Source organism: Dermacentor albipictus, chromosome 1, assembly GCF_038994185.2.
Source record: "Dermacentor albipictus isolate Rhodes 1998 colony chromosome 1, USDA_Dalb.pri_finalv2, whole genome shotgun sequence".
Taxonomy (NCBI): domain Eukaryota; kingdom Metazoa; phylum Arthropoda; class Arachnida; order Ixodida; family Ixodidae; genus Dermacentor; species Dermacentor albipictus.
In genome coordinates, this window is record NC_091821.1 from 459,573,826 (window position 1) to 459,587,605 (window position 13,780).

The window sequence follows — 13,780 nt, forward strand, 5'->3', positions numbered from 1 at the left end:
GTCTTCAGTGAACACTTTCGCATGGATTAGCATGCTAAGCTTTGTAGTTAAAAGACGAAGATCAACAACGACTTCGGAAACAAACTGGCAAACACGGTCAATGGTAATACGAAACAGAACATTGCGCAAGATGGCTTAGCTACACAACAGTCCTCCACAAATGGGGGAAGCTTGAATGGGCCCTTGCAAGCGATTGGCATAGAATTTCGTATTGATTAGAGTTCGGCATTTGCGGAAAGGAGCCGAAAAGTTGAACTCCGCCATAGTCGAAGAGTGCTGTATCAGGGTAGTAACGACGCAGCACAATATGTAGGCACCCACTGAAGGTCGTGACATCAGCTTTTATTTAAAGGCAGCATATAGATTCTTCATTACGGGACTGTTTTATTTGTTTTTACTCTTGAACCGAGTTGTCTTCGATAATCATGGCGGCTGCTCGGTGTCCCATCATCATAAGTGGTGCATTAAGGTTTCCCGCCGTAAGGGAAGGCATCGACGAGGCATCCACAACGCGCAGATTTTTAACGCCGCCAAGGACCCTGCGAAGCGCGTGCAATGGCACAGAATTAGAAAGAGTATATTAAGAATTTCATGTGTGAAGTTGCATCACACTAAATAGAAATAAATCCACTTTTACACCCCCCCTCCCTCCTTTCGAAAGAAAAACTCCTCTTAACAGGTATACGCGACTTCAAGAGTCATTTATTTACTTATTCAATTACCGTTAGCAAATGGGTATAATCCTAATACATACGGTAGTAGCAGCAATAAAAACAATATAATGCTGTCACGTGGTCGTGACGTCAAAGAACACAGTAGCAATACTGTTCAACACAAAATAACTTTTATTGGGCGAACCTGTGCCCACAAAAGAGGCTACACTTATAGTACAACGATAGCGGCGAACACGGTCGGCGATCATCAAAAATCTGACCAGCGGGTCAAGCGCGTCGGCTTTTATAGAGCAGTCGTCGAATGTTCCAGACTAATCGTTCGGACCCGCGTGCCTCCCACAAAGTTCTACACCATTCGCGTTACGCAAGGAAATCAGATAACACAAGGTTCGGCGACAGCAGACAGCCGGTTAGAAGCATCGATAACTTTCCAGAAACGTCGGATACATGCAGGCGCGTCCCTCGCTGTGCGATTACAGTTGTTAAGCGGCGAAACGTGGTCGCGCGATAAAGATAAGCACACGTGTCAATACCCCCCTCTTAAAGAGCATCGACCCGATGCTGCAAACAAACGAAGGTAATAAACAAAAGCACTCGTAGCAAAGAAAGGAACAAAAATGGCGAAGTTCGTCAGTGTCCGTAAAAGGGTTTAAGGCACACCACGTGGACCACTTCAGATCGTGCGCGGCGCCGCTGTGAATGCGAAATGCCGTCTGGCACGACCTCATAGTCCAGAGCGCCAATACGTCGGATGACCTTGTAGGGTCCGAAATAGCGTCGGAGTAGTTTCTCACTGAGTCCTCGTCGGCGTATCGGGGTCCAGACCCAAACTCGGTCGACAGGTTGGTACTCGACGAAGCGTCGTCGGAGGTTGCAGTGTCGGCTGTCGGTCCTCTGCTGGCTCTTGATTCGCAGGCGGGCGAGCTGTCGGGCTTCTTCGGCGCGCTGGAGATAGCTAGCGACGTCAACATTCTCTTCGTCAGTTACGTGCGGCAGCATGGCGTCAAGCGTCGTCGTCGGGTTCCTGCCGTAAACCAGCTTAAACGGCGTGATCTCTGTTGTTTCTTGCACCGCCGTGTTGTACGTGTTGTACGCCGTGTTGTACGTACGGCAGAACGGCGTCCCACGTCTTGCGTTCGACGTCGACGTACATTGCTAGCATGTCGGCGAGGGTCTTGTTCAGGCGCTCCGTGAGACCATTCGTCTGCGGATGGTAGGCAGTTGTCCTCCTGTGGCTTGTCTGGCTGTACTGCAGAATGGCTTGGGTGAGCTTTGCTGTAAAAGCCGTTCCTCTGTCAGTGATGAGGACTTCTGGGGCACCATGTCGCAGCAGGATGTTCTCCACGAAAAATTTCGCCACTTCGGCTGCGCTGCCTCTTGGTAGAGCTTTAGTTTCAGCAAAACGGGTGAGATAGACAGTCGCCACGACGATCCACTTATTCCCGGATGTTGATATCGGAAATGGCCCCAACAAATCCATCCCATTCTGCTGGAATGGTCGGCGAGGAGGTTCGATCGGCTGTATCAATCCTGCTGGCCTTGTCTGTGGTGTCTTGCGTCGTTGACAGTCTCGGCATGTCTTGACGTAACGGGCGACGTCGGCGGTCAGACGCGGCCAGTAATACCTTTCCTGTATTCTCGACAGCGTCCGGGAGAATCCAAGGTGCCCAGCGGCTGGATCGTCGTGTAGGGCGTGCAGTATTTCTGGACGCAGCGCTGACGGTACAACAAGAAGGTAGCTGGGTGAGTCCGGTCATGAACGGTAATTCTTCCCGTGCAGATTCCAGTCGTCGTAATGAGGTGTCCCCCAGCGGTCCGAATTTGGGGGCCCTCCCATGCAGTCTTAACCTTCTTCAACTGGGCGGCGATGTGTCCACTCATTACGGAGTAATCGGCCCCTGTGTCGACTAAGGCAGTGACTGCGTGGCCGTCGAGAAGTACGTCGAGGTCGGTGGTTCTTTGTCTGGCGTTTCAGTTGGGTCTTGGCGTCGGATGACGGCTGCGTCGCGTTGAGCTGAAGCTGGAACGTCGCGTCGTCAAGTCGTCTTTCATCGGTGTAGTCTTGGCTTCCTGATTTCGTCGGGCGTGTCGTTATGTCGTCGAGATAGTTTCTTCGGTGCCTTCGTCGGCGGCGGAGGATCTTCGTCAGTTCGATGAACAGCAACCACACCTCAATCGGTTGCTGCTTTTAGTTTTCCGGATATGGGCTCGCTGACCGGCCCCGGGCTGGGCCAGTGTATGGTCGGCACTGCGGCGACAGGGAGCGGCCTGGTGATGGCGAACGCGACGGTCGTCGAGAGCTCCACTGAGAAGCGGCGAGGTAATCGGTGATATCGCGGGGACGTTCACCTTGCTCCGGGCGTGGTGCGTTCACGGCGAAACGTCGCAGTCCCATCTCCCGGTATGGACATCGTCGGTAGACGTGACCCGCTTCACCGCAGTGGTAGCAGAGCGGGCGGTGGTTAGGAGCGCGCCAAATGTCCGTCTTCCTCGCGTAGGTGCGCTGGGCGACGGGTGGGCGTGCTGGTGGCGGCGGCGGCGGACGACGGAATTGCGGCGTTACAGGACCCTGGCGCGGTCGCGGAAGGGGACCTTGACGGCGTGCGACGGCGGCGTAGGCCATCGCTTCTGGCTGGGGCTGCGGTAATTCAGGGGCTACTCCAAGTTGTTGTTGGAGCTCCTCACGCACGGCGTCGGCAATCGAAGCCGCTTGAGGCTGTGATGATGGGAACAGCTTTTGTAGCTCCTCCCGCACGACCACTCGGATAGTCTCGCGCAGGTCATCGGTGGCCAGTGATTGAACTCAGGCGTAGTTTGTCGAGTTCGTGCGGTGGTCGAATTGACGGTTTCGCATCTCGAGTGTCTTCTCGATGCTGGTGGCCTCGCGAAGAAACTCGTCGACGGTCTTCGGTGGGCTTCGTACCATTCCGGCAAAAAGTTCCTCCTTCACACCACGCATCAGCAGGCGGACTTCTCCTCGGGCATTTCAGGGTCGGCGTGGCGGAAGAGACGGCTCATTTCTTCCGTATAGATCGCGGTCGTCTCATTTGGTAGCTGCACCCGGGTTTCTAATAGCGCTTGGGCTCGTTCTCGGCGTACGACGCTTGCGAATGTCTGCAGGAAGCCGCTTCGGAAAAGTTCCCAGGTCGTTAAGGTGGCTTCTCGGTTCTCGAACCACGTCCTGGCCGCGTCTTCCAAAGCGAAGAAGACATATCGCAGTTTGTCGTCGCTGTTCCAGTTGTTAAAGGTAGCGACTCTCTCGTACGTTTCAAGCTAGCTTTCCGGGTCCTCGAAAGTTGAACCACGGAACGTCGGAGGCTCCCTGGGCTGCGGCAGCACGACGGGGGAGGTTGGAGCTGCCGTTGGGGTGGACTTGGTGGCAATCTTCCTGCTCGTCTCAGGTAGAAGTCCGTGCTCTGGGGGCAGTCCTTGCAGTCGGCGGCTAGCACGCTTGTCTACGGCGACGTTGGTTTTGTCGGCGGGCTTCGGGCTTGTATCGCGGCTTTGCGTTCGGTACATGAACGCACAAGTACCTCCACCAGATGTCACGTGGTCATGACGTAAAAGAACACAGTAGCAATACTGTGAAACACAAAACTAACTTTATTGGGCGAACCTGTGCCCACAAAAAAGGCTACACTTATAGCACAACGATAGCGGCGAACACGGTCGGCGATCGTCGAAAATCTGAGCAGCGGGTCAAGCAAGGTCGATTCAAATAGGTCGCGAAGCTTCGGGCGAAAAGCGGTTCAGTACAGATTGTCACCGACATCAGCATGGGGAGTTGTGGGAGCAGCGATTGAAGCGCGACTATGTTTGGAGGGAACAAACATTGGGAAAGAAAAACGCGTTTTTTAATTCAAACGAGACACAGTTAGATTCATTCAACGAAAATAAAATTCCTAGTCAATTTTATATATTCGTGATGAGTTAAAAAATACGTTTAATTTTATTATTATTAATAAATGCATTTCTTTTCAGCGCCCATCGCTACAGGGGACGTTGACGCCACTATCACTCACAGTGCAATGCACGTCTTGAAATGGGCAGAAAGGCGCACTTGTATCACCTGTTGAAATACGTCCCCCCCACACAATTTGTGCTTTCTTGCTTGTCGAGGTTTGTCTGAATTTCACAACGCGAGTAGCTTCATTGCTTCTTAATCTGTTCAGTCAAAAGTAGTGAGTTACGACCGCCCGATAATTGTGTAGTTGTTTTCGTGCGACTGCGCTGGCCGACGGGCTTGGCATACGACAATAGGATCAGCACTCTACACCTAAAGCTTTCGTCGGCCTCCAAAGAAAGTATGTTCTGTGCAGGGATGCGATTTCGACAACCGTACGGCTGGCCTTTTCCTGCATCGCTTTCCACGCTGAAAGCTCGAAACGCCCATCAAGATGAATGGCGGGGCATTTGAATATATAGCTCCAAAGGAAGAACAACCAAACAAATTTCGCGCTTTCGAAAACAAAATGACGTCACTTCTGCTTTTAACGGACATGGCGTCACATTATTTTTCCTTCCGCCGGAAGTGTTCCCACCACATACAGATGGCGCTAAGCCCCATTAACCGGTGATGGATCGCCATGTTTTGAACGTATGGGCTCCTATGGAAGCTTCGCTACCAGGTATATTTACCTTGGGTTAAGCGCGTCGGCTTTTATAGAGCAGTCATCCAATGCTCGAGACTAATCGTTCGGACCCGCGTGCCTTCCACAAAGTTCTACACCATTCGCGTTACGCGATGAAATCAGATAACACAAGATTCGGCGACAGCAGACAGCCGGTTAGAAGCATCGATAACTTTCCAGAAACGTCGGATACATGCAGGCGCGTCCCTCGCTGTGCGGTTACAGTTGCTAAGCGGCGAAACGTGGTCACCCGATAAAGATAAGCACACGTGTCAATGCATTTGACAACCACATGACTGACGTAGCATGGATGTTGTTTCTTACAAGCCAGATTCGGAGCACCACTTCTTCAAGCGGTAATGTCTCCAATGGCGACAACACAGTGCGGAAGACTATTCCAATGCAAAAATGTACTGGGAGTAAATCAGTCATGAAAACTTTTGCTGTATTAAAATGGAATGCCGACTTCGTGATTCATGAACTTGAAGATGGAATAACTCTTCCGACTTTCCTATTATTCGAATACAGCCAGTTTCTAGCAATTGGTCTAAAAGGGTCGAAAGGACAGTAGCGCTGTATACTTTGGTAAATAAAAAAAAGTCGCAGTTTCACCCGAAAGGTGAAACGTCAATCGCAATAGCAAATTTGTAGATATCCATATAAAGTAAGGATCGTTTTATCGGCCCCTCAAACTTGTAAATATTCGCTTACTAAACAAATTACATGCATGGTGTCACGCGCACACAAGTAAAGTAAACGTAAAAACATCTCGCTCGATGACCGTGGAAACTCGCTGTCAAAACGCTGCAGTGAGGAATCGCAACAGCAGCAGTGATCGAATTGCCTTCGTGCGTCTCTCGATTGAATAGAAACAAAACGTAGAAAGCACAGAGCAAACGTTATTGGGCGCGAGCTCCACCACTAGAAAAGCTGGCGCCCCCGTCGGCGTGATGTGACATGAGGGATAACCTCGACGAAGCGGCCGCGTCGGCTGCTTCGGAAGCGCCGAAGCAGCCATGTTGATTCACATTCAGCTGGTGTTGATAGACCACTGTGAGCAGCCTGCAAGATTTTATCGATGAATACATCTGCCTCACGATTAATAGCCCTAAATTGCGCAGCTTCACAATTTCTTACAGGTTCAGTATGATTTCGATGATGCTTAACTGCTAGATCAACTGTGAAAGGAAAAAGGGCACGTTAGGCAGACTCGCAAGATAAAATAATACTATACAAATCACTTCCAGTAAGAATAACGTCTATTAAACTCGAAGTAGACGACTCAAAGTGCATTGATTGGGTAACAATCGATTTATAGATGAAATCATACCACAGGCTCAAAAGATTGCTACCCTGAGCACAAAATAAACTCAAGAACGAAAAGCAGCTGATGAAACTTTATCCAGGTAATCAGTGTAACCAGTGAGTAATGTAGGAACATTTGGATAGCATACAGTAATTGAGTAATGAGCCCCACGAAGGTCAATAACAAGCCTATTACGGCTAGACGAAGAACAATGAAACCCAAAATAATGCTTCTAAACAAGAAACAATGTCCAACACATTGTAGTTCTATGTTACTAATGGTGTGTACACAATAAGAAGCCGATTGTCTACAACAATAATCATAAGCCCTCCGAAGTTTCTTTGGGCTCCGTGTTGCTGGTAAACACTAGAGTGCGTTTCGCAAGCGAAAATGACTTCGCGATTTATTTTCGAAAAAATGAAACGGCCATATCTCAGTCAGCGATGCTAAAGAAGTGTCAGTAGCGCCAATCACTGCGTTCAGATCGTCGCGTTTGAACACCACAGCTTTTTTACATAGGTCAGCAAAGAAGGAGGTGATTTTCTCGTGACTTTATTCCATCTGCTTTCTTGCGCAGTTATTTCGTAACACACGTGCGCAATAAGACCGATGCATTATCTCGACGGAGATGGACATGTTTACTGGAACACTGTTCAGAAGTGCCGGCAAGTTCATGAACATGGCTACTTGTGAAATAGAAACTATACACATTGTCGTAATTGTAGAGTTTGTTATACGTAAATTTGATGACGCTATTTTATGATTTTCTGGACTCGGACTCATGAATTGATTAATTTCCTTCTTAAATTTACTAATTTATTTATTTCATAAGTACTGTAATATAGCTTTATATGTAATGCAGCAGCAGGGTCAGAACACAAAGCCAACTATGACAGAGGTTTCAAACAAAGTTAACAGTTCCTGTTAATAATATTGCGAATTATTGTAACCGTAGAATGAGGGCGATACAAGCTTCTTCCGGCAACACAAAGCATTCGCATACACAATGGTATAATAATTTTGAGTAAACACGGTAACAACACTAGTAAAAAAAATTTGCACAAGGAATTCTTTCGCATAGAAACACTGACATATGCCTTTCATTTTTCACGCTCAGGCGGTGGGGAAATATAACAAGTTATTTTTGAGATACAAATATCAGTTGAAATACTACTAACGACGGGCTCAGGACGTTAGTAGTGAGGACTTAACGATGACTTAAATGTATCATTTGTTATTGTGTCACCTATATTCTCTTAAGTGTCTGCTATGTTTTCGTCTAATGGGTCTGGTGCCAGAGGACGATAGGAATCCATGGCTATTTCCGTTTACTTCAATATTTAAAACCTGGAATAGCAACTGCAGACGCAGAAGCTTTGGACGTTTGTTTATTGTGATAAGACCTGCTCGCTGAAAAAGGACCTGCTGGATAACTTGCACGCTTTGCCTTTGTATGGCTTCGCCTTCCTAGCCATAAACAGTTACCCACGAGTATACATGGGGCCATCATACTGAGGGAGGGTCGGGATTGATTTGATGCGCGTCTCGTCTAAATCCCGTCTCGTCGTCCACAGCTGTGCGCCTGCACAGGGTAGCAACGTTGCAGCGCCCTTGCCTGTATTTTCGAAATAAACTGAAGTTAAATGATATCTCAAACAGCGCTGCTGTAGATGCTGATTCTGTGTGTCCGCTACGATTCAAGTCACCCTCTATGTCAGAATGACTGTAACATCCCGTAAGAACGAGTTTCTGTGTCTTTTTTAAGATGAGATTGCGTATATTCGGTTAAGTCTTGTAATAAATCGACTCCTGAGTTGGGTCCGCGACACTGTGTTCCACCCGCCGCGAACATAGTAGCCTTCGGCATATTAAACCAAGGTGCTTCGGCGCCTTCGAATTGCGTGTGCGCTGTGGCTTAGAACGACATGCTCTCTCGCGCGTGCCATGTTGCGGTCTTTTTTTCGTCTACGGCCATGCTGTTATCTTTCAGTTTCCTGCCTTAGTGTTTCATGCCAAATAAGGAAAATCTCGTGACAACATTCCCGCATACATTCGTAATGAACACGCCTAACCCGTGTGTCATTTCAGATCATATTTTGGAGATGACAATCTAGGGCTTCAGAAGCTACATGAAGCAGCTCCTTTTCTGTATTATTCCAAGGTTCTCCGCGGAAAGCAGGCAAGTCATAACGAAAAAAACTTGTCGAACTGCATTCTCTCCTCAAAGGAAACCTGCGTGCATAAAAGCTTTGTTTGTTTTTTCTGATATTATCAGGGAGCTGCAGTATATATTGTATATATTGTTGGTCCCATAACTATTGCGTGGCCTAGTTTCAACAGCAGAAAGTCAGTAAGTGATCCCGCCTACTTCTGTTCATACGTATTCTTGAATAGTTTGCATTTTCTCTGCCGAGGTGGCTTTGTGGCTTTAACGCTGGGCTGCTGAGCCCCAGCTGGCGTGGTCAAATCGCCGCCGCGGCCATCGCATGTCCATGTGCCCGAAATGAAAAACGCCCGTGTACGGGGAAATTCGTACACTTTCGAGAACCTTAGATGGTGGAAATTCTGGTGTCCCCCACTGCGGTGTGTATCATATTCCTAACGTAGTTCTGCCACTTAAAAACACCAAAATTGAAAAAAACGTTCTTCATGAATACATCAACTACTTTGCATCACAAAGTGACTAGCTTTCAGTTCTTTCTGTTGGTCTGGGTTACCTTCTTGCCTTTTTCTTTAAATTTCAGTCACACGGGTTCCTAAGACATTGATCGAATACTAGCGGGTATGTCGTTCTCTCTCGTCAAGATGGTGCCACTGCGGCGCGGCGATCCTTCTGGCCTTTATTGCGTTGTCGTAACACGCGAACGTTTTGTTGTGGCCCCTTATGTTCCCCTGCTGCCACCTCAAAATACAGCCCTCTTTGACTGACACGTTTAATTAAATACACATGACTTGGCATGACCATTCTAGAGCGCAGCTCTCAGGCGCCCGGTCCTGTGTTGAGCGTCGGCTTGCCTCGGCCTCCTTCAGCGTCCCTCGTGACCGAGCGAACAAGCACAGCGAAGGCTGAAAGAGCGAAAGCGGTGTGCAGTGGCTGATGAAAAACGACCAGAGCGAAAAGAGCGCAACGAGGAAAGCGGAGGAGGAGGTGTTGGAAAAACGTGAGAAGAAAAGCTTAGTGATGGTTAAGACGGCCTCTGCGGCGACAACGAATACGATACGGCGCCAGGTAAGGCCCCATCGGACATATGGGAACAAAACGCTGCGTGAGCGCAGGTCTGTCCGCGGCGCCTGTTGTAAATCGGACGCATGCGTCACCCACGCGTAGCCTTCGTTGGTCTACAGAATAGCGACGCAGTCGCGCCGCACTTCGGTCTGTTTGCAATATGTCGTACAAGAGTGATTATCTGTGCCTATCAATATATCGCGAAATGAAAACACCCTTAGTGCTGCGCTGAAATTTCCCATTAGAAAGTGTCGTGATAGTCGTTGCATTTTTTAATGTATTCATCAGATCACAAATCGGTTCAAACTGTGCCCTTGCAAAGTTACAAGATAAGGATACTTACTGTCCCGTGGGCGTGAACCGTGCGTTTTAATTTCACCCAAATATGAGGCGCTGTACCTGCCCTGGTAGCACTCTGCTACTTAATGGGTAACTCTTATTTGACCCACGTAGTTTAAGTTTAGAGCTGCAAGTATACAGTATGCCCCTAAATTACCATCGTATTGCTGTGGTTTCGAATAACTATTATTTTTATAGCGATATCGGATTTGACGTTCGGCGATTTCTGCAGCAGGTTCTAATGCGTATCCTATTTTTTTGGGACGCCCCTAAGTGACACGCATCTTTCTATCTTCTTCATTACGTTTTTCATCTACCGCGATAGGTAAGCGGATATGGTGTTTGGCTGTTGAGCGCGTTGTCATCCGTATATTGGTTAGGCACGATGGCGCCATTCCACTGGTGGCAGAATACAAATGAAAGTAAAAAAAAAAGAGCCACTGCATTGTAAAGGTTTTATTGAATCCATACAATCGCCGTTGTTTTATTTCGGTGACGCTAAGCACGAACAATCAAACATTACCTACTGCAAATTATACTGAACTTTATTCTTTCAATATTTAGTTGCGATTCCAAGTTAAGTTTGATGTACAAACGTTGTTTCGATCATCGAGCTGTGTTTACAAGATATTTGTCACTTTCCTTTTACTGCCAGAATTCATCCAATTTTTATAACATCGTTTACAGATCATACACATTGTCCTCCTCATGCTACAAACTTTTATCCCCGTTTTGACTAATTATATGCGACTATATAGCAACCAGTCTGGGTGAAAAAAATAAATAACGTATGGAGTACGCTGTTCCTTGCTCATGACGGGTTCTTGTGCTTGAACAGCTTCATTTTGAAGCGAAGATACAAGCAAGAATAAAAGGAAAGGACTCATAACCAAACTGTCTATTTTTTACAAGTTTTTGACAGTTCTGATCACATACAGTTCTTTTACAGACAACCTAACATTAGATAGATGTAGAGAAAGAAGTCGTATGGAACAAGAAGGTTTAATAGGTGACAGTTAGTTCATTTACTGTGCTTGAGCACACCGAGGAAATCATCGTATTGAAACGGGTATTACACTGCACGGGTTTCATTGAATGAACCGGCTGTCTCCGCTTTTCCGACTGCAGTCTATATCAATGCAATCACACATAGGTATTTTTTTTAGTATACAATAACCCTATCACTACTGAACCCAACACAATTTCAGCACCTCTGTTATTCTCTGAAACGGCAGCGATGTCCAACACGACAATTTGATGTTTCATTACCCAGTTTGCATTACCCCGTTTGCGTTTGCGTTGTCTTGTCAAAGCTTGCGTCGAATTTGCTGACTATTACGCTGACTTGGGTACTCCCTTATCTTTATCGGGTGACCGCTTATCACTGGCTAACAAATGTTAAACGTTATCGCTCAGCGCGCGACCCGCTTACACGTATCAGAATTTTATCCGTTGTATGTTGTCGCCGATCTTTGGTAATCTGCTGATTGTATGCTCGACGCGAACTGGGTAGTACTTTTGGAAGAAACGGGGGCACGAGCGATTACTCTGGAATCTTCGAGGACTCGTGTATAAGAGCCGACGTGATTGACCCGCAGATCATATTTCGATGATCACCGAATGTGTTCGCCGCTAACATTGTGCATTGAGTGTAACTTGCTCTTGTGGGCACAGGTTCACCTAATAAGAACTTAGTTTCGTCATTCACAGTGTTGCTGCTGTGTACTTCACCGTCACTACTACGTAACAATACACTCGCTCATCTGTCGTCACAGCACGCGTACCTTGGTCAAACCTTGCGTGATTTGATGAAGGGAGCACCACAACACTTCAAGCACTTACTTTTAAAATACAAACAAACGCATCGGTGTATGCGTGTATGCGAGATGGCGTCGTCGCTGATGACGGATTATTATTTCGAGATCTAGGGCTCTTCGATCTGGTTTTCTATGAAAGGCAAAGCGCGTTTCCCTTTTTGTTAAAGCTTCTGAATGCGACCAGTAATGTTCAAAACCATATCAGTGTGCTTTCGTTTTACTGTGGCAGCAGTTGTGTGGAGACTCCAGGCGAACTTCCAACGTCGTCGTCGCTGTTCATGCCACCATGATTTTCCCTATAAAGTCCCAGTGCGCTAACATCGCAGCCACGCGCTGTATGCTCCATGCGAGCGAAAGCTTGCGAGGTTGAACCAAGAAGTATAATAGCTTGATGCGGCGGGAATCTCCTCACTCCAGCACGGGGAAAGGCTGGTGTTGGGAAGGCGGAGAGGGCGTGTGACGTATTACCACTTGATCAATGGCGAGAACGGGGACATGTGTGTGCGATAGGAGGGGGTGGGGGAGGCTTAATGGGAGCATCTCCTCTTCTATCGCAGCTGCGCCGGCTGAGCGCAGCAGCTGGGACACGTTGCAGATAACGTTGAAGTAAGAGGCAGCACGAAGCGCAAGTCGCTCGCCTCTGCTGCCGCGGTGCATAACGGTATCACCGTATTTAGACCAACAGGATGAAGGTAGCATAGAAGCAATGAAGCATGTTTTTAAGTATGTAATTTCAAGGACTGCGATTAAAGGCAGAAGCCAGCCACCATGATACGTAACATACAAGCTCACCCAAGAAGCGAAATACGTAATAAAGGAACAATGTTGAATCGACGCTTTCAAACCAGAGATCTTGTGAAACTAAGTCAACCACCAAAACTGATGCACAGGAGGCAGAACAAGTGACATGCGAAATAATGGAAAGCGCAAGGCCTACACCCAGTACTGAACATATAATGTGCTGTGAAAGTTTCCTTGTACGTTTGTAGTAGCCGCCCTTCTTTTGCACTTCAAAATAAAGGCTGTGCACTTGATTTCACCAGCTCGCAGCGAGCGATGTTCTTCCCATGTGTTACGCTCTGAGCAGGATACAGCAGAAATAAAAACAATTGGCTTCCTTTGTTGTGTGGACATACTTAAGCTTCAGTTTGTGTAACATAACAATATACGGCGACAACACTGAATCTACAAATGCAACAATCTACGATTGCTACAAACTTCAGGATCATAAATGTTGGGGCTTGTTCGATATCAACACACGGTCACCCAGAGAGATACAGTATGTTACGGTTTCCTTTGTGTGGCAGTGAATGAAATGAATGCCAAACGCATGGGACACGGAGTATCAAATCTGTCACGCTCGTAAACACGAAAAGACTTCTCCGTCGTGTGTGTGCAAAGGAAGTATGTGCGGAATGTTCAAATCCTAGGGTGCAATAACGTAAAGCTATTCGAAGCTTTTCTATTCCAATTCCGCAATGAGCTCTCAGTGAATGGTCCCGTGCTTTTTTGGACCACCCCACTTCGCCTGTCTGTCACGCGACGTCACGAAACCTCGATAGCTCCCCGTCTCATATGACGTGTACACATTGATTATGCATGATCGGGCCAAACAAAAGAGAAATTGTTATACCTCACTGTACACCTTTTCGCCATTAGACCTAGGCTATTGGTCAAACGTTTTAGTGCTGCACCCACTTCATATTCATGAAGATTCATGTTTAACATATCCATTTTCTTCGCTTTAGATGTACTAATGGATACAATTCACAGCATTGTGGTATCAT

At 47.3% G+C, this 13,780-nt stretch overlaps 1 protein-coding gene across 1 annotated transcript in view; it reads right to left on the reverse strand.

Moving 5' to 3' along the window:
* Window positions 1–394: 394 nt before the first annotated feature.
* Window positions 395–13,780, reverse strand: part of LOC135902829 (uncharacterized) — a 144,097-nt gene continuing 130,711 nt past the window's right edge. Inside the window, exon 17 of the mRNA XM_070531346.1 lies at window positions 395–539. Coding sequence (XP_070387447.1) covers window positions 395–539 — 145 coding nt within the window. The remainder of the gene's footprint in view (window positions 540–13,780) is intronic.